Source organism: Falco rusticolus, chromosome Z (assembly GCF_015220075.1).
Source record: "Falco rusticolus isolate bFalRus1 chromosome Z, bFalRus1.pri, whole genome shotgun sequence".
NCBI lineage: Eukaryota > Metazoa > Chordata > Aves > Falconiformes > Falconidae > Falco > Falco rusticolus.
The window spans coordinates 31,519,721-31,544,851 of NC_051210.1; the positions used below are offsets into that span (position 1 = coordinate 31,519,721).

The 25,131-nt window shown below is 39.7% G+C and overlaps 1 protein-coding gene across 1 annotated transcript in view; it reads right to left on the reverse strand.

Moving 5' to 3' along the window:
- The window catches only part of KCMF1 (potassium channel modulatory factor 1), a 50,284-nt gene that overhangs the window by 19,092 nt on the left and 6,061 nt on the right, over nucleotides 1-25,131 (reverse strand). Inside the window, exon 2 of the mRNA XM_037373054.1 lies at nucleotides 7,278-7,445. Coding sequence (XP_037228951.1) covers nucleotides 7,278-7,445 — 168 coding nt within the window. The remainder of the gene's footprint in view (nucleotides 1-7,277; nucleotides 7,446-25,131) is intronic.

Sequence of the window (25,131 nt, forward strand, 5' to 3'; positions counted from 1 at the left end):
TCCATTTCTCACAGTAAGCTTATGTTTATTCCTATGAGTAGACTGATATTACAATTACTCTGGCAGGTGTCCAGAACACCTGGGTCTGAGGTAGGATTACACCATTAGCACTCAGAATTCTGACAGTCCCTACGTACAGGTGTTAAGCAACATCATCCTACAGGATGAACCAATTAGATTTACTTACATGCACAACTATCTTCTGAGTTGAATAGCTTCTCTAAAATTACAGCACACATTTTGCAGGTGTTGACCAGTCTTGTTTCCAAGTCTTCCCCTTCTCCTCTTATTTACATGACATGCAATAAAGACTTATATAAAAGTTAACCTACTCCAAGTTTGAGGTTATGAAGACTGTTTCAGATATAACACAGAGAGACTGACATAATTCACATAACTTCAAGATTTTGCAGCTCCTAACCATTGCCACTTCAGTACGTATTTCACTAAGTAGTACTCCTCTGGAAGTTTCTCCAAGAATCAGACTCCTATTCTGATGAAGCCAAAAACCTGAGCGGGGGTAAAAAAATTACAGTGATGTAGCATACTCAAATACAAAGAATTTGCGTATGTCATGGTTTCAAATGAGGAAAGCATGAACAAGGTTTACATGGAACAAAGTTCAAAGCAGTTGAACAGTCCCTGAATGGAACAGCCATGCAGACTTGGGAACAGATACTATTTCAGAAAAATACATCTGCAAGGCAAAGGATTCAAAACGATTGTTGTCTAGAACAGATAAATGCAAAATGTTCCAACGAAGATGGATGAAAGAATTCTCCTTGAAAAAAATCCTCCTCTAGAAAAATTCTAATTAAAGCAGCTCAATACACAAGTTGTTACAGTACATGGCAAGAAGGAAAGCTTTAAAAGCGTTCTTACTTCTAACAGTGTCATTGCACAGAGGAAATGAAAACTTCAGTTCTCATTTTTTCAGTGTCCTAACGATAGAACAGAGTTGGAACTTAACTAAAGATTCTAGGAACAAAATAAGATGGAAACACTATATTGTTCTCTGAAACTGAACTAGAACTTCTGCAAAAAAATTATGCAAACCTGTACCAACAGCAAAAATGCCAGTCACAAATACATCAAAAGCTAATGACAGTTTGTTTAGTTGATCCTCTGATTTCCTTCAAGCTTTCATATGATGCTCATGATGATGATTAAATGCCTATTTACTGATTGGAAAGCTGAAATTCTCCATCACTGCAAATATACATATACATACGCAAAAACACCAAGACAAATTTTCCTTTGAGGACTCTTTCTAGCTGAACAGACTAATTTCTGGCAATTTTCCAAGTCCTGGCATTTTACATACTGATGTGGATAAAACAAGGTGATCACTCAAAGGGGCAAGCGAATGAAAACAGGGGTAAGTCATCTTATTCTTTACAGGATTTCCATATAAAAGTAACTTCTGCATCTACTATCTAAAAAGAAAAAAACCCACTCCTCAGTTATCTGATCATCTAAAACCCTTTACCTACAAACTTCACTACTTCATGAATGTAAGTATTTTCAAGTAAGGCAGAAGTACCAACTTCCAACTTCACAGCTGAGCAAACAGCACAAGGCCACAACTGATCTGCAGAGAGTGGTAAACAGATTAGCCCACAGGTAAAAATATCTTTTCAGTCCAGCTGTCAAAATTCCAGCAGTACACACTGTTCTATCACAGAGGGGAAAGATTTGATGAGTACTGTCAAATCCTGTCTCTCACCCCTGCTTTTGAATAACATGAAACAACCCATTTATTAATTTAAAAAATTAAACATCTGAGTTCTTTCCAGCCTTCTGATTATCTTGCTGCATGCTCTCTCATGCATACTTCCTTCTCCTTCTTTCTCATAATACACAGCAAACATACTTGCACATGCAAAGTAACAGTCTTCCTCTGGAAAAAAAAAGTAACTAAAAAATGCACCTGCCAGAAGTGAAATAAGTCACTGGCAAATCCAAGTATTTTTCCTTTGGAAGTTTCTACCTCCATTCTTCCTCCTCAACTTTAATCTTTCTCCACCTCTTATAATCAAAACCTGTCCCGCTTCTAACCTGAAACACAGGTCAACAGGTAAGTTTTCTTTTAAACTGTAACATAAACTAAAAAGAAAGAAAAAAGTTGGTAATTAAGTGACATCATGAACCCTTCTGTCTAATTTTAGCACTGAAGTTACAGAATGGATATTTCTCCACCTGAGAAATTCTTTTGCAAGAACATAAAAAATCCTAAAGATTATGAATAGTCATGTTACTGACTTCCATTTGCTAAGGAAGACCCTAAGAATTAGAGGTAGTATGGGAAAAAATTAAGAGGCCATGCCTCCATGGCTGCAGAAGCAAGGCAACCTACAAACGTATTACTGTTTTCATTTACAGTTGTATTACCGTTACGATGCAACTGGCCCGTGACCAAAGAATTATCCTTTCTGATCACAAATAAATCATTCAGATAATGTATTTCAGTTCTTTCCGAATACCTTTCCACACAAAAGCAGGAGTCCATAACTCTTAACTCCTCTGGACCTGTAAAGCCCTCTTTTCAAAGTAGCTAAGAAGACAAAGTTGCTTAGTAAAAAAGAAAAATAGAGTAAATCTCATCCCTCTTGCTTATGAATTAGGGGAAGAACACAAAAAAGTAGAAGGATCAGGATACCATCTAAAGTGGACTCAGCAACAGTTTCTGAAGTTAGATTTCAAGCTCAAGTGTTTAGACACAACAGCTTTTCTTAAAAAAAACAACACAACCTGCCCCAGCTCCCCAAATTTAATGTGAAATCTCAACAAAATATGTGAGCAGGTTTGCTTTCTTATCCACCTATAGGGACACACTGCTTGTATTTAATGTTTAAATTTAACTCACACATTCCTGAACTTGGCAGGAGGTTAGCAATGGGACAGAAGTACAGTAGGATTCCTTAGATAAAAATCAAACTTTCAAAGAGATTATTCAGGACTTTTATTTTCTAACAGCTTGTCCTTGATTTCTGTTAAGACATATTTCTTTACAAGGGTACACAGCAGTCAGGAATTTTAGTTTCACTTTTCTTCTTAAAAGTGCTGTAATTTTAATTTGATATATATATAGAGAGAGAGATTTAAAAATGTTGGTATTATACAAGTTCTATTATTTTGATTTTTCCCCCCAATGTTTGAAGAAACTAAGTGGTGGCAACACACAACATTTTACAAATTATATATATTCCTGTATTAGTGATCAAGCAGCTGTATTATTCAAAATGGTATTACCCTTAAAACTGGTATTATTTCTGTTTTGCTGCAGATTATCTGAATGAAAAAATTCTAAAACATGCTATATACTTTACTATAAATAAATGACATTCATCTATGTCCTATTTATAAACATCTGCATAAAGGAATGGGCCAACAAGAGTTTTATGAAATTCAGCCCAGCCCTGCCCCAAGCAGGCGTGCATGCAGCAGCTCTGAGGAGACGCTGCTGGGTGCGGGAAGAGGGGACAGCGAGCTCAGCTGGGGCCAGCCATGTGCCTACAGCAATGAGTAAGGGTGATCCCCTCAGCTCAGCACCCAGCAGCCTCCTCCAGGCACTGCATCTCCTTTGGCACCTCCTAGTACAGGGGAAACATCAAGCTGAGGTGAGCTCAGCAGGCGGCCATTAAGATGGCAAGGGCTGGAGCACCCGACCTGTGAGGAGGCTGCAGGGCCAGCGCTGGTTCAGCCTGGAGGGGACAGCTTTGAGTCACCTCGTGGCTGCCCCCACGCCTACAGAGGGCGAGGACTATCAAGGAGACATAGCCAGGCTCTTCACAGTACTGCAGTACTGGAGGACAAGGGAATATAAGGAGAAACATTTTCCCTGACACAGACGGGCAGTAGAACAGGATAACCAAGCACTCCCTGTGCAACTCCCGTTCCTGCAGGTTTTCCAGACCCAAGTGGGCAAAGCCCTAATTAGCCTGGTCTGACCTGACAGCTGGGAGCAGAAGGTTGAACCAGAGACCTCCAGATATCCCTTCCAACCAGAATTACACTTACAGCTGACCCTATGAAACAAAGACACACAGTGATATAGCTGTAATGCTCATCTAGACTCTAATAGTCTGTAATCACCAGCATTGTTCTGCTTTACAGACGGGAAAGACCTGCTCCCCACAGGTGAGATCTCTACTTGCCTCACCTGGAACCCTCCCCTTTCACTACAAAGGCATGCAAGAGCCATGTCTGCTAGAGTAAAATGCCAGCTTGGTTGAACCTGGAAACAGCTGCTCATTCCTTCCAGTCAGAGCATCACTATCACAGTCTTTCAGCAAGTTTCCAATACAGCTATGCCTAGAATAAAGAAACAGCATGCCCTCCATTTTTCTTCATAGTTTCATTAGCTGCCAGTCTCGCCATTCAACCTCAGAGACGCATAGTGCTGGGCCAACTGCCTGGGTGTCAGACAGGCTGCCTGGGTGGACAGTGATTATTATGGCTGGTATTCAGTTGTTTGCCCAGCAGCAGCTGGGTGTTTCCTTTTCCCGGCAGGCATCAGGGCCCTGAGCTGACAAATCAGCCTTAGCTGCCTTGACCAGCCTCAAGCCAGACCTCCACACGCCCTTTGCCCATGGGCTAAATCTAAGGCCTGACCATCTGGCCATGCAGATGCTGCAGCTGCACCCAGCCCTCCTCCTGCCATAGATGTATCTCCTGCCTGCACCCCAGCGCTGACCTGTCACACTGGCTTTGCCCAGGACTGTCAATGGGAGCTGCTCCTGTTACTAGCCTTGCCCTGCACACAGTCAGTGAGGACGCTGCCCCTGCCTGTGCTCTGCTCACCCCCAGCTCCTGGTTTGTTATGCCTTGTGAAGCAGCCCTGGTCTTGCTGCTCCTCACAAATAAAGAACCACATGCTGAAGCCATGAATGAGCACAGATGCTAATGAAGATGAGAGAGGATGTGCATCCTCTTTGCCAGTACTGAGCAGTCTCACAGCAGCACCTGCTGCTGCTGCTCAAAGGCTGGGTCAACTAGCTGGGGAGTAGCTCTGCTGACAAGGATTGGGAGATCCCAGTGAACAGCAAACCAAACGTGACTCAGCATTGTATCCCTGTATCACTGAAGGCAAACAATGACATGGGCTAGATCAGCAAGAAAAAGGCCATCAAAACAAGAGATGCAATTATCCTACCTTACGTGGCACTTAGGCAACATCCTACATCACTAGGAAGTGACTGAAGGCTTCATTACTTCTATGCCACTTAGTTTTACATTGTGAATCTTCCCCTGTATTATTTTCTTTTAACCCATTAATATCTGCCTCCTGGGTTGTTTTTCATATTCAGTAGTACCGCTATACTGACAACTATGAAATAGGTCATTCTAGATTAGTTCTAACGTTCATTATTGATTTTCTAATTAAACGTAACATTCCTTAGTTCCTAGGTTTTTGGATGTTCCTAAGTCACATGATCTTAGCTACACAAGGCCCTCTGAAAAGCAACTGTAGCTTGTCTAAGCATCTGTACAATATTGTACCGGAACACCCCTTTATGTTTTAACATTCTACAGAAAACTATAAAATAAAAACATCTGAATGACATCACAGGCCTTCCTGAGCCCTAAGGAATATGTTTATTCATAAGTATTCCCCAATTCATTCTCCAGTGTATAAGCTTACAAAGTCACTAACACTCGGATGCCACCAACCTTTGCCAGTGATGATTTGCTCTTTCCCATTCCTATTCTACAGTGTTAATCAAACTAGAAGTCTTGCTGCAGAGCTGACCTGCAGTACTGGTTTTTTCCCCCCAGCTCTGGTTCTGTGGAAGCAATGCTCAGATATCAAGCCATAAGAAATTTCTAGAGCCTGTTCTCTTATTCTTGTTATTTAAAGAAGCTACAGTACTGTAAACACCAACCAATGCAGAAGCAGCCTATTAACAATCTCAATACTTCACTGTAAACCTTCTTCCACCTCAACCTCTGTATTCTTCAAGTAGACTGAAAGAGCAAAAAAATAACCCCTCTCTGCCCCCACAACATACACAAATATGTTACCCACGTGTAACATCCAAGAATAACTGTTGTCAAGGGGCTAACAAGTTCGAACTGTGCCTCTCAGTGACCAGAATCCTGAATTAATATACTGTACACACAGAATTTTACCTCATTAGTGAGACCAAAAAAAGAGAAACCCGAGAAGAAACATATGTAAGCTACAACTGTGGCATGCATTTTTGATAATGCACTAAATAATGTCCTTCCAAACCCTGGATTCCAAGGGCCTGGATTTCTGAAGTCATGACCAGGCAGTCTCAGGGCAAGTGGAGGCCTCAGAATTAAAAGAAAATGAAAGACATCTTCATTCAAAGGCTGTTTTGAGAAACCAACTGCATGTTTCTATATATAGCTGTTGTCTTACCTTTACTGCTATAAACTAGATTTTACTTCAGTTTTAATCAAAGAGGTAAAGTAGTAATTTACAATTCATAAGACTTCAACTTTTGAAAAATCATCATGTTTAAAGAATTCACAACAAAGAACACCACAGCTGGAATCACTAAAAAAATTTTATTGAAATGATAGCCTTGCAGGCTGAACATAAAAACAAAATACATGTCCAGCATCAGCAACATCTTAGAGCAGTGGTTTGTCACAGAAGCATCTCATGAGTTACAACCTGTTATAAATATGATGCAATAGAAACAACAAGCAGGATAGGAGACAAAACCAATTTTTTTTTTTATTTTAAATATTGGCATGGATTTACAGTCAGAAATAATTCTTAAATGAATAGACCTTCAAAGGAATTCCAAGAAGACTACATGCTAGTCCTTGCCTCTAATCTTTTATACTCGGTACAGCCCATCACTACCCCTACCTACAGTCCCGTATAAGCCACCAGTGAATTAACATTCCTACAAAATCTCACCAGGATTTTTCTGCTTGGACAGTGTGGCACTTGCATAAAGCATACTAGGGGAAGAAGGTTGCCACATCTTCTGAACTGGAAATTAATTAGGAGTAGTCATTCTTATTAAGTATATTTATTAGTCTGATAACAGCTGGCTATCAGCCCAAAATATTAAAATAATTTTAAAAATATATGTACCACTTAAGAAAAATATAACTCAGTTCTTGTATGCTAAAATGGAAGAAAACATGGCTGTTTTTTTCAGAAGATGAGAACTTGCTATTATTTTCAGTGTGCTAACAGAGGAAGTGATTAGTAAGTAGAAACATGAAACCCCATACTATGTTTGTAGATGCAACGTAGCAGCAAATTACCAGAATTTGAAATTATCACTTACCAAAATCTACTCTTGTTAGTATGCACTGCATTGGATGGTCAGTTGTATGCCTTGTCGTTGTTGCACCACTTTCATAACAAGTTGCACAGAGATCGTAATCGTAGCAAATTAAACACTTGTATCTGCGACCTCGAAAATTTCCTTTTAAACATGCATCACAGCTGACACCTGTAAACAAATAAAATTGCTTTAAAACAGCAAGAAATTAACTTTTTTTTATAAGAGGCAGATTTGTTGCTGTCACTGCTCAACAACTAAAAGGAGCCAGCCATCTCTGACATGTACAGCTGACTCAATTTTTAAATGTATTTATGTCTAAAGATACTGCTCTTCCAAATTCAGTATTTTGAAATCTTGAAGTAAAGTAAGGGTAGACTCAAGCACTTGAAATAATAATACGTTAAGTTACAAAATTTCTTCAGGCACATCTTCCTACAGGCACCTTTACATACTTTGACTGTTCAGTTAGGAATCCTGGGCTAAACACTCTTAAACTAAACGGTATAATGGTTGATGGAGACACACAATCCCCACCCCCGCACCCCCCAATAAGCAAACCAACTGCTGACAAAAATGCACTAGCTTTTCTGCCTTTACTTTCACACTTCCTAATACTTTAATTCTGGAGAATATCGTAACCACCCCTGACATATGTGGGGTAGAAATTAGGAGCTTTTCTCATTTTAAATAAGAGGAAAAAGTTAACGTGTTTCTTGAAGTTAGGCTACATCTGTTCTCTCCACCCTATTTCTTTCTCAAGCTCAATCTTTATACTGTAAAGGAGCCACACTGCATGTGTCAGAGAAAGGCGTTACAGGTTCCAAAGGTTTTCATTTTTCTCTGTGTAGTTTCAGTTTGCTCTTGAACTTAATACTTCATTAAGGAAAGTTCATTAAGGTTAAGTGCAGGCGAAATGTCATCACCTTGTAATCTGTCAAGTTAACACAAACTTCAATTGCAGCAGCAAATTCAGGGCCTCCATGAAAAGAAACCAGTGAATACAATTAAGGCAAGGTTTTCATCAATATCCCCTTTCAGCATCAGCTAAGACATGTTCTTCATAGCATAGTACAAGAACAGACAACTTTAGAGAAATAAAACTGCCAGAACAAAATAATCACATTATTCACCTCCCTATATTTTAAGCCTAACTGCTAGAGGATTGCTGTTAATTACAGATTTTTTTTTTACATTTTTTGTTGTGCTACTCCACTCCGGAGCATTTGAACAGAAACTTCACCACACCTAATGCAGGAATGCAACAGTAAGTAATTTCTTTAAAATCCCTGCTACTTGTTCAATGGCATCATTATTTAGATGAACAGTAGACAAAATTACTTTTTTCCCCCTTTAGTTTCTTTAGCTACAGGGATAGCTTAAGGCACTATCTAACAGTTTCTAATGTCTAAGCACCATGCTTGTATGAATACTGAACCTATTTCTTTAGTTGCCTCACTCAGTATCTACTTTGAAAGACTCCCTGCATGGAGTAGCACTTTAAAAGAAAATATTTCAAGCATCTTTGTTAACAGCCTCAAAGAACTGCATTTTGAAGATGGCCCTGTTACCATCTTCAAAATTTTGTTTTGTTGTTGGGTTTTCTTAAAATCTTTCTCACTTGACATGCTTTTTTCTGAAGGACCTATAACAATCTTTGATGACTAGGACAGTGAGAGCAACCTAACTTCTGAGAGCACCTGTTTGTTAACTCTGTAGAATGAATTTAATTGCTTCATTTCATTTGTTTGCTTTTCCCATATAGAGATCAATAAAATTTTACCTATGCAGCATCCATATCTCCTCAACATGCTACACATAAAACACGTTATCAGTTACTGGCAGCAGTGCAAGTCTTTGTTGCTTACTTAACTTTCTAGAAAACAAGTTGATCAGCAAGTTAGACACTGAAGTAAGGAGACTAGTTTAACCTACAGTCTGTCAGACACTAACAGCTTTCCTGATGAAGTATTAAGCCATGGTTCTCGAGTAAATTGTATTCTCCCCACTTTTTTTTTTCCTTTAAAGGGCTCAGAACAGTTGATTTAATGCAGATGTAAGCCTCTTTGCAACAAACTCTTCCTGTCACATGCCCTCTCAAACATCTAGATCGTTTCTACTTGAAGACAGCCATGTTCTTAAGAAGTTTTAATTTACATGCAACAGCAACCCACACACACTCTGTGATACTAACTTAGGAGAAATTCAGCCACAAACATAAATCACAACATAATGTTTGTATTTAAAACTTAATAACATTTCCAGTGGAAATGTACAAGGTCTTCAAACAGATTAATTTTACTTCCTACGACCAATTACCAGACAGCCTACAATCTAATTAGAACAGAAAAATTAACATTAGCATAACACATCACTATGGCTGGTGAAGTCAGACCAAGAGAGTAACAAAGTTAAGGACAGCAGGCTCTCTGCATCTCCCAAAGTTGACATTTTGCCGCAACAACCATATCCTCCCGCCTTGGGAAACGGGCTAACAGCAGGGGATGTACCATGTTACTTTTATATCCTTTTGTATAGCAGTGAATGAAAGCCACAAAAGGGAATATGGTAATTAGAAGTCTCAGTTTGGGAGTTAAACCCATGTTTAAATCCCCAGATCTCCCTCTGTATCCAGTAGGGCCCCTTTTCCAGAAGTTGCATCACTTATTCTTTCCTTTTTACAACAGTTTCACTGAAGTCAAGGCTGTTAACAGTTCTTCCTGTTCTTCAAGCCTATCACTTGGCTCCCAAAACCTCATCCATCTATCCCAACCTAGATCTGGAAACCAAAATGTCCAGGCAAATAATCTCCTCCCAACCTCTTCTTTCTACTACTGTAAACACTTACTTCTTTATCAAAGCTTTGATTTGGTTTTTAGTTTTTCTCTACTTTAATCTTTACATCAACTGAAATTCCAGAAGCTCCTTTCTTTCCCCTGCTCAAACCCCAAACACTCAAAGATAACACATGACAGTCAGCACAGCGTCTCTTCTACCAGGTGCCTATCCAACATTTCCCTGCATTTACCTTACATCTGCAAATACAGCAGATACACTACAGATTCAAGAATGTCAGATTAACCTGAACATAATCATAATAAACACAGGTTTTGAGAAAAAAACATGGTCTGGAGGGGTTCACTTTGAAGCAGGGAACAAAAGCAAACACCAAACCAAAAGAAGAGCCTGAAGAAGGTATGACAAGGATTTAGATACTCAGCAGACATTTCTGACTTGCACAAAATGCTACTGACTTTTAAAAGAATCCTTGAATGGAATCCCACTAACCCTGAATGAATTGCTATTTGATGAGAACTTCAAATTCACCTTTTGCAAAGCAACAGTTTAGAATGATCAGAGTAAAAATTATCCATTTTAGTTACAGATTAAATTTTCATCATCATAGGTGATAGAGGTGACTTCCTCAAATTTTCTTCTACTTTGTTATTGCTATACAAGTACCCAATATACTGCATAACATATATCATGTCTAATTAAAATCTTGCTGCTCAGTGGCAGTTCGGGTTTTTTTTTAATACAACACCGTTCCACTAGAGGGAAGCATTGTGCTAAAAGCCTAAGGAGTTTTGGTTCACGTTACCTTTGATTACCAAGTTTCAAGTTCTGAAAGTTTATTCTGCAGTATTCCCTCACGGTATCAACAGTTTCAGCCTCTCCAGCTTCACATTTTGAGTGAAATGAAGTAGGAGATAGCTAACAGTCCCGTTAATAAAATACAGTTTACCCCTTCAATAAAAAATTCTTACTACATTTAATGTGAAGTCACCCTACATCTTCACCTAATCCAAGCCGAAGACTTCAGGGAAGGTATCACACAACCATTTTTATGCAGCATGCTGAATAGTGATTTTAAAAAAAATAAAACAAAACATAATAAATAAAAAAACCCACAACACAAAAAAACCTCCAAACAAACCCAGAAGAACTCCTCTCCCCAACACTTTTCATACTTTGATCCTGATAGCCAGATATAACTTGCTCTTATGACATGGAATTGGTTTTGCTAGGCATTAACTGAAATGAAAGCAACTTCTCCTAAGTTTAACAGACAGACCAAAGGAAGCACATAATCTGATTTCATAATGGAGAGAATAATGCTGGACAGACACGTGGTTCAAAGATTACATACATCAGGATTAATTTGTTTTTACAATTACAAGCAAAGAAGTGTCCTGAATGTCCCAAGCCATTACTGTCTTAGATAGACAGCCACCTGTAACAGAGCACAGGCGGTTTTGCCCATAGTATCTGAGGAGGCCAAGTGGGGAATCAGAATAACAATATTAAAAGCACAATAATCTGGCCCAGATAAAAGTGACCTGAGAAACTGTGGAGAACTCAACAAGTTGGTTTTTTTCTTATGAAGAACATATGGTCAAAGATAAGCTATATAGACACACTGAAATATGTTCCTGCCTCAAACAATGTGAGCAGCTAAATCTTATCAATGCTTTGTATCATGTGATTTTTAGAAATTTCAGAGAAAACGCCACCCACTAATCACCAGAAAACACATACAAAGCCTGCACCTTAAGTATTCAAACAGTGAAGACAACAACATTCAGCTCCTGAGGGCAGTATTTAGTCCTTGTGCCGTCCCTGAGAATCAATGAATTCCTGAACAATACACTGGAAAAAACTAGGTGCACAGGCTTCACCATTTAACATACTTGCCAGCAGCTAAGTGTCCAAAACCCAACTTTATGGCCTGTAGTTCAGGTACTGCTTTTAATTCATCAGTAAGAACAACTGAACTGATTTAATGTCCCAACATAAATACAAAATTAGCCTGTCAAAGACTTCTCCAGAATGAAAATGCCAGTTACATAAGCATTTCTCCCCACCTTACCTGAAGTACTAAAGGGGTTCACCCTTCTCAAAGAACACATTCTTTTATATAGATATATATATATACACACACACACACACACATATTACATATATATGTACCACTGAATTTCAAGGGGACTGGACAAACTTCAAGGTTTCTGCCTTTTAAAATCACCTTCTAAAAGCCCCAACTTAAGCATGCAATGGAAGTGAAAAAGTAGTGCTGCCTCTTTTGTGGTACAAAAGTTTGCAACCTATGTAGCGCATTTAGATGTTCTGAGGATCACAAGTAACACTACTTTTAACATGCACCTGATAACATTTCACTGCAAGACGTTCTTTCAGTGAGTTCACTTGTTTCGGCTTTGGGGATTTCTTTTTGGTTTTGTTTGGATGGGTTTCTTTATCATCTTTTTATGTTCTGTTTTTAATACATTTGCTGAACATCAGCTCCCTCATCTGTAGTCTGCATGCCACATGGCAACCCCAGGCCTTAAAGCAAGACATTCTATTTAAGTGGTTCAGTTGTTTCTAAGACTTAAGATAGGAAAATATATGCCACTTGATAACATTTAAAAAAAGAAATGCCAAACATTTCTTACTTCAGTAGCCTCATTCTTAATGCAGGCTACCTAATTTGAGAGGTTAACTTCCAGGAACAGAAATTTCTTGTTTCTATGAAAATTTCACCAGAAATTCAGCCAAACCATAGAACTTTAATTTTTTTTTTCTCCTCACATTTACTAAAGCAGATTGTGAGAACATACATCAAGGATACTCCATATATACCATATCTCAAGAGCATACTTCATCACCATTGCAGCTCCGAGTGCTGAACAGAAAATTCACACCCCTGAACTAACTAAAATGCTCCATCCCCCCATACATCCTGTGTACAACAGGGCTGAATATGCAGTATCTTCCTACAGCAGAGTGGAAGGAGAAACAACCAGACTAGCATGTCTGCAGGAAGAACCAGTAGGATTAAAGCTGCAGGAAGAGATTATGTTGACCTAGAACTGGAAAGAAAGGGAGGAGGAGGAAAGGAAGGTAATCAGGCAGGCCTATTAGACCAGAACGGCAAAAAAGACTTTTTTCTGAACAGCACTCCTCCTTGTCCTTTGTCTCCAGAGTCTGGAGTACAAACAGATCCCCAAATCTAGCCATCTCCCTGTCATCAACAAGTTTCATAAAGCCCACTTGCACAGTGTCTGGTACTTGTCTAGAGTGCCTAAAAAGAAAGAATCAAGCAGTATGGCTTGCCCAACAATTTCCAGCCTTAGTCCTAACACATGAGCATCAGTCAGCCTGCTACCAAAAAGAATTTTTCCATTTTTGCTTTCGCATCGCCAAGTTGTGGAAGTTATAACAGTTTCAGTTATCTAGGGCATCAGTAACACGTGATTAGTGAGCATGGCAAAACACGCCCAGCATTAAGCAGGAATCATGCAGGAGAGATGGCACCCCACAGCAACAGTCACCTGCCTTTCCCATGAAACCGTCCTTCTCTCTCCCGATTTGCCCAATTCATTCATTTGCTACGCCTTTCAATTCTGACACCACAATAAGAACCTCACACAGCTCACTGTCTCACATCTGTTTCAGAGGTGCAGCAGAACGCATGTCTATTCCATTCTCAGAACAGTCTGTTCTGTGCACCAAGGCAGCCAGGGAAGAGTGTTCCACGCACAAACTAGTACATGGCAAGGTAATTAAACTTACCATCTTAAGGTCTATGTGTAAGGGATGAAACAAAGTTGTGCTAGTTACCTTCATTTTGCTGCTTCCTAACTTGAATCTGTAACCTTTTTAAGTCAGTCCATCCATTTCTATTTGATTACACAAATTATTTTAATGGTGTAGTACTAAAATCAGCCAAAGAACAAGACAGCCATTACAACCACTTACATTTCCCTAACACATCATTGAAAATTCACTCAATACTGAAAACATCACTCAACATTTCTTCTCCAGATCTAACTTTCAAAGGAAAGGCACAGCATCTAACTGTAACACGCAGGGCTGCTTTTACTCCTTTGAAAAACATACAGAAATGCTGATTAAGTATTGGTAGTTCTTCATCTTTTTAATCGAAAGGTTCCTCAGTAGTCTTACTTTAGGATTCACTACTCTCACAGGCAGGTTCTACATATCTCTCATGTACCAATCACACCACCCAGTAGATGACATCCCATGACACCAGTGACATTTATATAGCAGGTCCAAGAACAACTTTGCCACCATCAGTGCAAATATAAACACTAAGTGAATATTTTAGTTTTTTGAAATGGATCCCAGAAACACTGGTGGTTCTACTACCACCTTAGCTCAAAGAAAGAACTTGTTTTCTTACAATGACAGATGGATGATATAACAGCCATCTAGTAAACCCTGTGCAATTTTCCTTTATTTATCACCTTTTCCAAAAAAGTTCCAACACAACAAACAGCCATCAATATGTATTCATTGCTTTCTGCCCAAAAATCATTGTGATTTTCCCAAGCACCAAATCACTGAAATAGGAGATAATATACAAATAATTCTGTATGATGAGGTTTAAATATTGCTCATTTATTCTGACCTGAAATAGGCCAAAACAGGTTCTGTACAAGGACACACATATAACCTTGATCAGTTCTTGTCCATATTAAACGTATATTCTCTCTACATAATAAAAAGAGCAATCACTTTCTTTATAGAAGTTTTACATACAAATCTGCAAATTCTTTCAACTCTCTAAATATACTGCTGGGACACCTCAGACACAAACCAGAAACTGCTCTAAAGGCTGCTGGAAACTCTGGACTCACTATCTAGACATCATTTTACTGAGAATCACTATACAGCCTATGATGGAAAAAAACTACTTTCCTGACAAGCTGGGTGGAATAGCTTCCCATTATCCATGATCAGAGCAAACTTGTCTACACTGAAAAGACAGAGGAAAAAATGCACATCCCTGTGCCAAAACACAGAAAGCAAGCATGAATGAAAAAAGGATTTTAACAAGTTCATAGGAGTCCTTGGAAACTCATTCAGGTAAGATGAGAAAGCAGCTGCAGGAGACCAATTCTGAAAACACATTTTTTAACTACCCTACGCTGTTTCTATCTAAGAAATTTTGTATAGTAAAATGTAAATGTGGGATCCACCTTTACTAGAGGATAGCTTTTATGTTTGAAACCTGCTAGAAGAATATTTGCTATGCCTTCTATTTTATTACTTTTGCAAGTTACCGTAAACATAAGACGGAAACAAACCACTTTCTCCAGATATATTAGCCCAAAAAAAAGTGTATTAAATAGTCTTGTTTTATAGGCCTCATATCCTGATCAGACTCTTCACTAACTATTCCTTAAATTCAGACAGTGAAAACTAGGTTAGTTTTAAGCCCTGGCCTCCTATAGCGAAAATGTTTTCCGAGTATCACTGACTTCCATATTATCAAGAAAAGCTGTCAAATATCTTCTCTGACTAGATTATTACATTTAACATATCTAAACATTTAGAAAGCAGCAGAATTCTTAACCTGTCATGAAAACTGATTCACAGTGAAAGGTTTTGCCAGACATGTTGAAGACTTAAAGCAGAACGATGAACAGTGTACATTGCAAGGATTTTTCATCAAGCAGATGTGGATTTCTAACTTAGTATTTGATACTCTGTCCATCCATCTCTTATCATTCAATTAATATAATTTAATTTGACCATCAAATCCATCACAACATGAAAGCCTGCTAAAGTACTGTTAATACATTAAAATTAAATAAATTGCAACGCATTTATCAGAGCACAGAAAGTTTGTGGTGTGGCAGCAAAGAGAACTGGCACCAGACATGACCTTATTTAAGAACTCTGTTAATCTGGGAAATGGCAAACAGCATGTGAATTCTATTAACAGAGAAATACTTATACTGAGGAAGCTGTAAACAGTGCCCGGGCAAGAAAGTAACAGTAACAGCACTGGCCTAAATCCTGTATCTAGTAAAATCAGTCTCAAAGTTTCTCATTTAGTAGGACAGGAACAGGTTCCTCAGTTTCTTCCAGGGCTAGAGACAACAGAAATACGCAGCTCAGACAAACAGCTGAAAGAGAACTGGGCTTGGGGGGAAGAACATCACACACAAGTGAGTTTTACAGGTGTAAGAAACATGAAGAAACACTTGAGAAAATCCTAAGAAGAAATTAAACTGAAGAACTGCTATTTCTCTGTTGAGCCCTGCAAGAATAATGAGATTACCTTATAAAAAAATAAATATTTGCATATTTTAGAGCATTATACAAGAAGACTGACAAAAAAGTAAAAAAAAACCAAGGAGAACAAGACACATGTTGAATCAGGCATGGAAAAGAACGGAGCTGTATGGCTCAACTGAGCAGAAAACTCAATAGTCTTGAGTCCTTTTTCTACAACCCACTGTTTCAGGCAGGTAAGAGAAAAACATCAATACTCAACACACCTAGTAGAGGCAAAATTCATCAGTTTGCCTTGTAAATTATTACCTTTGCAAAAAGATTAGCAGAAATGAAATACACTATTTAGGTGCACCCTACACATAGCTCTGGTGTCTGGAATACACTCAGCTTTACTTCCTTTTGTGCTATCAGTCACTCCTGACCTTCTTAAACATTCCTCATGTATGCAAGTGTGGCAACCTTTTCTCTCCTGCAGTGCAGAGAAGAGTTAAGAATTGCACAGGCCAGGCAGCAGTGCAGAAAGCAGGCAGCATAGCTGGGCAACCAAAGAGCTAGAAGTGAAAGGCAAAGTTTTCATGCAGTAAGCACTCCTGCACTCCCTGTAACACCTTGTGATTACAGCATGTCTCACGACAGCCAAGACTTACAAAAAAGACTTGCACAAGGTGGTCTGGAGATACACAGACTTTTCATGTCAGAAAAATACATCCAGAAAGCAGCTGGGAGAGGGAAGGAAAAACAAGTGGTTCTCCTCTCCACTAAAGCAAGCAGCAATACCTATTTCACAGCAGGCAGCCATACCTAGATTCCTATCATCCAACCAAGTTTACAGAGAGGAGCACAAGAACACTTTCAAGCCTACAGTCTACCTTTAAAGTCCAATTCAAATGGCACCACAATGTCATAAAAGGAATTTATCTTTCCTTAACACCACAAGAGGACTAGGAACTTGTATAAAGAACTGAGTTTCTCTGAACACAAGACAGTATGATAATGTAAATTTAATTTAAAAAATGGCAATAGGAAGTTAAAAACCTACTGTATATTCATTTAAGTAGTAGCAATGTTCTACCCTGGGCCTTCTCAACCATTTTTCTTACTATGAACATAAACAGACTGCCTTGGCAACCACTTTTACTCCCACTCCGCTACAGAGAATAACTTCTTAGGCTGGTAACATGCCTGCAAAAACTACAATTGCTTATGATGTGAAAGCTACAACAGAAGAATACGGTAGGAAATACAGTAACCTAAAGCAAAAAAATGTTTCATGCCTGCTTTGGTCAGGCTTGGAGTTTGTTCCATTCCTCTCTTCCCCTCCTTTCTGATTCAGCATGGCATATACTTCTTTATTAATTGCTGATAGGTTCCCTGGATTGGCAACCCAGCCATTTGCCAGCCACACCAAATGCCTACCTTTGTCTTATTAAACAAAAAATTCATTTAGCTTTATTATTTGTAGTTTCTTTTTTCTTCTCCTTTTATACCACATATGCATAAAACCCCAAAGATTATCAGAATATTACCTTCTGAACACTTCCCTGACAGTCCCATTCATCCTTTACACATACTTCCAACTTACTTTGCAGAATAATTTACTAACCACCCTATTTGAAAATAATGATTCAGATCATTTTCCTAAATAGCTTTCCATCTATCACTAAACACTAAAAGTCATTACTGATTTACAGATTACAGTTCATGAGTCTCCAGGATTTAAGTCTTTTTACTGTAATTAGCTCAATCTCTTAAAGAAAATATTTTTATTTAAGAAAAACTGCTTTAAAAGGATATTTCTGTTCAAACCTGTCCTCAAAGTAAACCTGATTCTCAGGAAAAACACTACACAAATGGATTTATATTCCAACACACCAAAAAGGAAAGAATCACTTGGGACAAGTATAAAAAATAATTAATTGCAGGTCCGTCAAACCAGATAAAAAGGGATCAATTTACTGTAGAAAATATAAAATGTAAGTTCATCAGCTTCACTATTATTTTGCCATAAAATCCCAACTGTATTCAGAAATTTAAGTGCAGGAAGAGAAAGTTCATTTTTATTCCTAGAACAGAAAGCAACCACCTACAATTTCCAAGTGAAAAACAATATCTATTTTTAACCCTATAGAAACTGAAGATACGTTAAGGTCAGCATTTAGAGCACCTATTTTCAGCTGGAGGGGGAAACAACTACTCTGAAGAAAATAATCACTGTGGTTTCAATGTAACTGTTCTGCTGCAGGTAGAAACACTAGAAGGCAAAATAAAAGATCGAAACTGGTGATATTTTGTTCCATCCTGCCAAAACTCAGATCTCTCAGATCCTCATGTTAAATTTTAATGAAGCAAGTTGCCAAGTACTCTGATGTACACCACAAGCGTCAGACAAATACCACAATTTCCATCACCTTGCTCCAGGCAAAAGCCTTCTGCAGCCCCTCATCCTTACTATGAATAGGACACAGTCATTCAGCCTTGCCCTAGAACAAAACATTCAGAATTAAACAATGTCACAAGCATTTGGGAAACTATACTAGCAGAAAAGATCAACAGCCAGATGAAACAGTCTGAACTTGAAGAGCTGCAGAGGAATACTCAGTACAGGAACCTAATTTAACAACCAGATGACAACTACCAAAAAAAAAATCTTATTTCCCACAAAGTTCTAAAAATTTGGAAATTGAGCTTTAACAATGAAGACATTTTTCTAAATTAAAATATCACAGCAATTTATAGAAATGTTTTTATTTGCTGAACTACAGGACTAAAGCAGATGCTTAATAATACAGCATTTTATCAAACACATAACATATCCCACTTCATAATTTAAGAAACAAGGAAAGGGAGTGTCAAAACCCATTAAGCCTACTCTTACTATAGGCTCAGATGCCATGCTGCAGTTACAAAATGTGCAAAACAGTATTTTAAGGATAGGAAAAAGAACAACTGTACAAACAAATCTGATAAATCTTCATTGAAAGAAGTTTTTAAACAATCTGCCTGTTGGGGGGGGGGGGGAGAAAAAAAGAGTGCTATAATATAAAGATACTACTGAAAAAAACTAGATAATGAAGGTGGTGAAGGTGGATACACCAGATATATTTTCACTGGTTTACCTTAATTTCCGCATCTTGGAAGCACAGTCATAGGGCATTCAAAACACTGAAAATGACAACTTTTTCTTTAAGTTTTCAGACTAACTTATAAGCTCTGATCTCCATCTCCCACCAGACTCTACTTGATTTCCACACAGAAAAGTAGTTTTCACCCACTAAACTGCTGAGCTATTTCAAGTTCTCAGATGCTCATGAGCAAAACCACTCATTGTCATACTTGCATCTTCCATAGCTATACCTTCTTTAAACACATAAACATTTTTTAACGCTGCCTCACTGCACACTGTGTTGGATTCTAAAGTTTTATTTAGGAATGCATGTAAAAAATGCAACCAGTTTTACCCCACAAATAGCACAGCCTTCTACTCTGCAGATACCCAGCCTCAGTTATGGGTGAGCATGAAACTATCCATTTACCTTAGCAGTCTCCAAGGTGGTGTCACTGGGGAGCAGGGATGAAAAAGGGATTGAAAACCTTCAACCTGTTCAGCAGAACAGAATGTCCACATTTCTAGTACAGCTTTAAGCCAAATGCTATTTTAACAGGTTTTCTGAGCAATCTGTTGACTGTTACAACACACCAGCTCTTATGGGAAACAGCATTAACTGCTGTCCTTCCTGTTGCCTTCACAGGCGCGCGGTGACCTGGTTCAGGAACGGCACAGCGGCCAACCCCTGGCCGCGTGGTCCATCAGCTCACAAACACCAATGTGGTGGATGGCAAATGGCGTTTATTGCTGAGCGGCGCGACACTATATAGCCTAGGTTTACAGTGTCACTTCCGTCTGCTTCTATCATAAGCTAAAAGCTGTTGGCTACCTGGAGGGGGGCCCTATGTTTCCGTACAGCACAACATCTTCCAGCCGCCAGGCCCTACTTAGCAACATTTCCCCTCTCCCTATGCTTAACTAAACAGGCTAAAACAGTAAAAATATTTCTCAAAAAAAAAAGAGTACAATTGCACACTGAGCAATTGGCACTTGGGAAGTGACTGGGGGTAATGGAGTGTAGCTTGGGATACCTGGGGAGAGCCAGGGAGAATCGGGGGAAATACTGATCAAGTACATTTTTAAAGCAGTTGTTGGTGTTCTACAAACATGATGTTGACCTTTTCTAGCTGGCTCTTGACAAAGGACATGAGCCTGTTTAATATACAGGGTCCGAAGATCAGTGTCAGCAGGATTACTGCTATCGGCCCTACCAAGGTGGATATCAGGGTGGCTAGCCACAGTGATTGGTTAAACCATGATTCAAACCACCCTTATTGCGCTTCCCTGTCTCTTTTTCTTTGAGCGCCACGTTGGGCGCCAATTGCTGTTCCACTTTTTACTTCCTGTTTTTTAATAAAAAACAGTCCCCCCTTATCTGTGCCAGGTTGCCAGTATCTAATGCCCCAAGTTTTGCCGATGGTCCATCCCAGGTCATTTTCATTGGTTACGTTTAAGAAAATATATTGGCAGTCACACTTCCCACCGCATACTGTCCCTCCCAACGCGTTTGGTCTCCTAGGGGTGCAGCCTGTTGGCCCCCAACTGGTCTTAAGAAACGGGTCTGGTTTCGCCACCTTCCAGCCAGATGCGATGGTTTCACAGCCCCAGCGAGAACAGTAATACTGATAAGGGACGTTACAGTAAGATTTGCCGGGGTTAGAGCTGGGACACATATAATACATTATAGTGTTCAAACAGGGGTTTGAGAGGATTAGGTCACAGAGATATACTTGGAAACTAGGGGGTCCCGGGGTAACAATCTTTCATAGTATCTTCTGGTCCTCCCATCTCGCCAGTACCCATTCCCATGGCTGATGTTCATACAAGCCCCTAGACGGCGTTATGAACCCCAAAATTGAAATCACACAAAAACATCGCAGCCCCGCCCTGCGGGGGCTGTTTCGCCGTTGTCTGGACTCCGCCGGTGCAGAGCTCTCAGATGCGGACAGGCCGCTTGCCGACTCGTTGTCTTCTCTTGTCACCAGGGTATACGGGTTATGGGGGTGTCCGATGATCCGGTCCTGCAGACAAAACCTCACAGTTTTCATTAGTTTTATTCTGAAGGTCTGGCTTGATAGACTTAAGTGGACACCATTTGATTCTGTTATCTTTTCTGACCGCAGCATACCCTCACCCCGTCAGAACTAATTTCCACCCTTGTTCCCATTCTCCTAGCTCATTTCTGATCATGACCGATGGGCCTTCTTCTAGCGCTCAAGTGGCCCAGTGCTTCTGGGCAGGGCTATTCACCTCATCTCCCCTGGGGAACTGGTTTAAAGCTAATAGGGCTGCCAATAATAAGCGTGCCTGGTCCCCTGAGGGAATGACGTTGGTAAAACCTTCTGTTTTTGCTAATACCTCTAATTTAGATTTCAGAGTTTGATTTGCCCGTTCGACTATGGCTTGTCCTGTACTATTATATGGGATGCCGTGTATTAGAGTAATACCCTATTTCAGAGTGAATGCCTGGACTGATTTAGACACAAAATTTGGACCATTGTCCGTTTTGATCTGATTAGGGATGCCAAGCCACGCCATGGCTGTTAGCCAATGTTGGATGGTTGCTTTAGCGTCAGTCTTAAGGTGTTGTGTCGCTACGATCACCCCGCTATATGTGTCTACAGTTACTGCTAGTCGTGCTCGAGGTTTTAACAATTGGCAGAGCGTAAAATCTGTCTGCCACACCTCAGAAGCTTTAAGACCTCTGGGGTTGACTCCACTAGACCACAATGGTGCTTTTTGACAGTGAGGACATGTAGCTACTATATGTTTTGCGTCAGTGGCCGAGAACCCACATCTCTTTGCTAATGCTTTAGCTCCAATGTGGAGGGACTCATGTAATTGGCGGGCATCTTTCAGTGTCCACAACCCTTTTGCAGCGGTGTCTGCTTTGTCGTTGCCGATTTGGAAGAACCCTTTGATTGGGTTATGGCTGTTGACATGGATAACTGATATAGTGCCCTTTCGGGGAAAAAGTGCTTCTTCCAGCATCAGAGCTATTGTGGATGTTGACACGCCGGGCCCTGACATGGCTAAGCAAAGCTTGGCCACAAACATTGAATCAGTTACTATGTTGAGATGTTCTGTCGGGAACAGTCCGCACGCCAGCACTACGGCTGTTGCTTCCAGCTGTTGGATGGAGACTGCACGATTGGTCATTTTGACACAGTGCCATTCTCCTCCCGACTGCCATACTGCTGCCGCGGTTGAGGTCGCTGAGGATGCGTCTGTGAAGACCGTTGGTCCCTGTTGGGACCGGTCCATGATTTTCCGTGGGAGGTTGACGTCGACAATAGCTAGCATTTGAGTCCAGGGGGGCTTTGTGGCATACCGGACTTCTCCCCCAAATCCAATGAGGGCTATAGCTAGATATTCTGACATTGCCACTGATTGTGTTGGGAGCTGTTTGCGAAAGGGCAGGTATATTCTGGCTGGTTCAATGCCCAGATGTCTTAGGGCGAGTTTTCTGCCTTTCATGATGAGGTTACCGAGGCACTCGACTCCTGGAGAGAAAGCACGTGACGTTTTCCCCAGGACTATCCACTGTATTGGCTGAGCTTTTTCAGGAAGGCCTTGGGCCAGCGCTCCTACTCCCCCCCCTTCCGTGAAATGCACATACAGATCAAGTGGTATAGTCGGGTTCCACCTGGCGAGCGTGTTTGATGACACCTGTTGTTCGATAAAGTTCGATAAAGACTCTTCTGCATGTGCTAGAGCTGGCAGCTACCTTACTTCACTGCTACACCTCTCACAGCAATGAAACTCAGAAGCAATTTAGCACTTCTCACCTTCCTAAAGCTTACAATTCTGCACTCATTTTTCAGGAACAAAGAGGTATGACACTGCACCTGAAATAATGTCCACATAAAATATATTTTACAGATAGTTTTGAAGCTTTTTATTTGCAGACATCTTTCAGTGCAAGTAACATACCCATATACAGCAACTGGGAGCCTATGGTACAGCCAAGAGTGAGTCCATTTTTCTTGTGTACAATTAGAAGACTCCTTACCATTGTTGCAGGAGGAAAACAAAAGGATTCACAACCCTGTTACTTACAACTTCTTTAGTCTTCTTTAACCCTGTGATCTGCTTTGCCTTGAATACAGCTAATCAGATCATTCAAAGTACTTCCTCAGCAGTTTCTCACTTCTGAGACATTTCTCAGAGTTCCAGCAGCTTCTCAAGAGTTCCTGGATTAACTGGAAAAAGCTACAGTATGGACCTTTACAATAGTTACACGCTGCCAAGACTTCCAAATGCTTAGCAGTATGAAAGAACATGAAGGCAGTGTCACCTTACAGATTAGGGACATTTAATGCCATGTCATAACGTACAAGAAAAGTGTCTGCTTTCTTCAAAAGCATTAATTTGTGAATAAGGACATTAAAAGAAAGGAAAAATATGTTTGGAAGAAGCTCAACACAAAACTTAATGCAAGCACTACAAACAGTATTTATCAGCTGCTGACATGAAATATTTGCTCTGAAAAAAAAATCCATCACAGTATTCCTCAAAACTAGGGTCTGGATCCTGCACCTCAATCAATTATCACCCCAAAGCACTTTATTCTTGGCTAGATAACTGTATTCTGGCATGTAATTCTCAACAATCTACTCCTTCAGCTTTCTGATCACTCTCCTTGAATTCCTAATGCTTCCAGGAACAAAAATTAACTGACCTTTGAGGTACAATGAGAATGACACCTACAAAGTAACTGGCTTAAATATTTCAGAGCTGGATAGCATCATAACAAAAGTAAAAAACAGAGCCAAAACCTATTAAAATCATCCATTTATATTATTTTTCTAACGTGGTATCATCAGCTAACCTTGAGAAATTCCATCCTGCTGGTAACTCTGCTTCTAAATAAAATTCAGACAGCAGATTGGAACAACACAATGTTATCAATTAGCAACCTCTACCACTACAAATTTGAGTAGTAACAGTCAATTATTCTAAGGAACCTTTACTTACAAAGTCAAGGTTACATTCTAAGGAGTCTTCACTTACAAAGCCATTCTTCTATAGCAAAATCTCAAGCAGTTTTCTCAGCTCTTCACAAAAGTCTTCCAGCATAAGGAATACTTGGCATGCTGTCAGATTCTGCCTGGCAATTCACAGGCCTTAGGCCAAAACAACCTGGGAGAAGATCCTTGCAGATCACAGAATCCATTCTTTCTGCATTCAGGAGGGCAGAAAGGTTTATTCATCTTTGCTATTTTCCAATACTGAAGATAACCAAGAGCTTGAAAATGCACTCAACCTCTTCTTGAGTCAAGACACCGCACAGTTTCTACTCAGTCTTCTTAAATTTGTAAGGTATCCAATTAATGTAACTAACAAGTATAAACAATGAAAATGGTCATGGTTTACAACAGAAGTAACCAATTTCATGTGTACAGTCAAAAGATCAAACTATACTTACCGACATTTTCATCTTCCCAGAACAGTACAAACTGTAGCAGGGGACAGGTATGGAATTAAGATCACCTGAGGGATCTTACTCACATCTAGACCGAAAAAAGTTTCATCATGACTTATAAAGCTCTGTATTCTCTATGGCTTTCTTTTGCAAAGCTTAGGCGTCTTTCTTCAAGGGCACCCTGAATTCTCTTTGCCAATCTTACCTCATATTCCACAACTAGGTTTAGGGAGGGAGTCTACTCTGACCATGGGAAAAATAATACAATCATTCAGGCA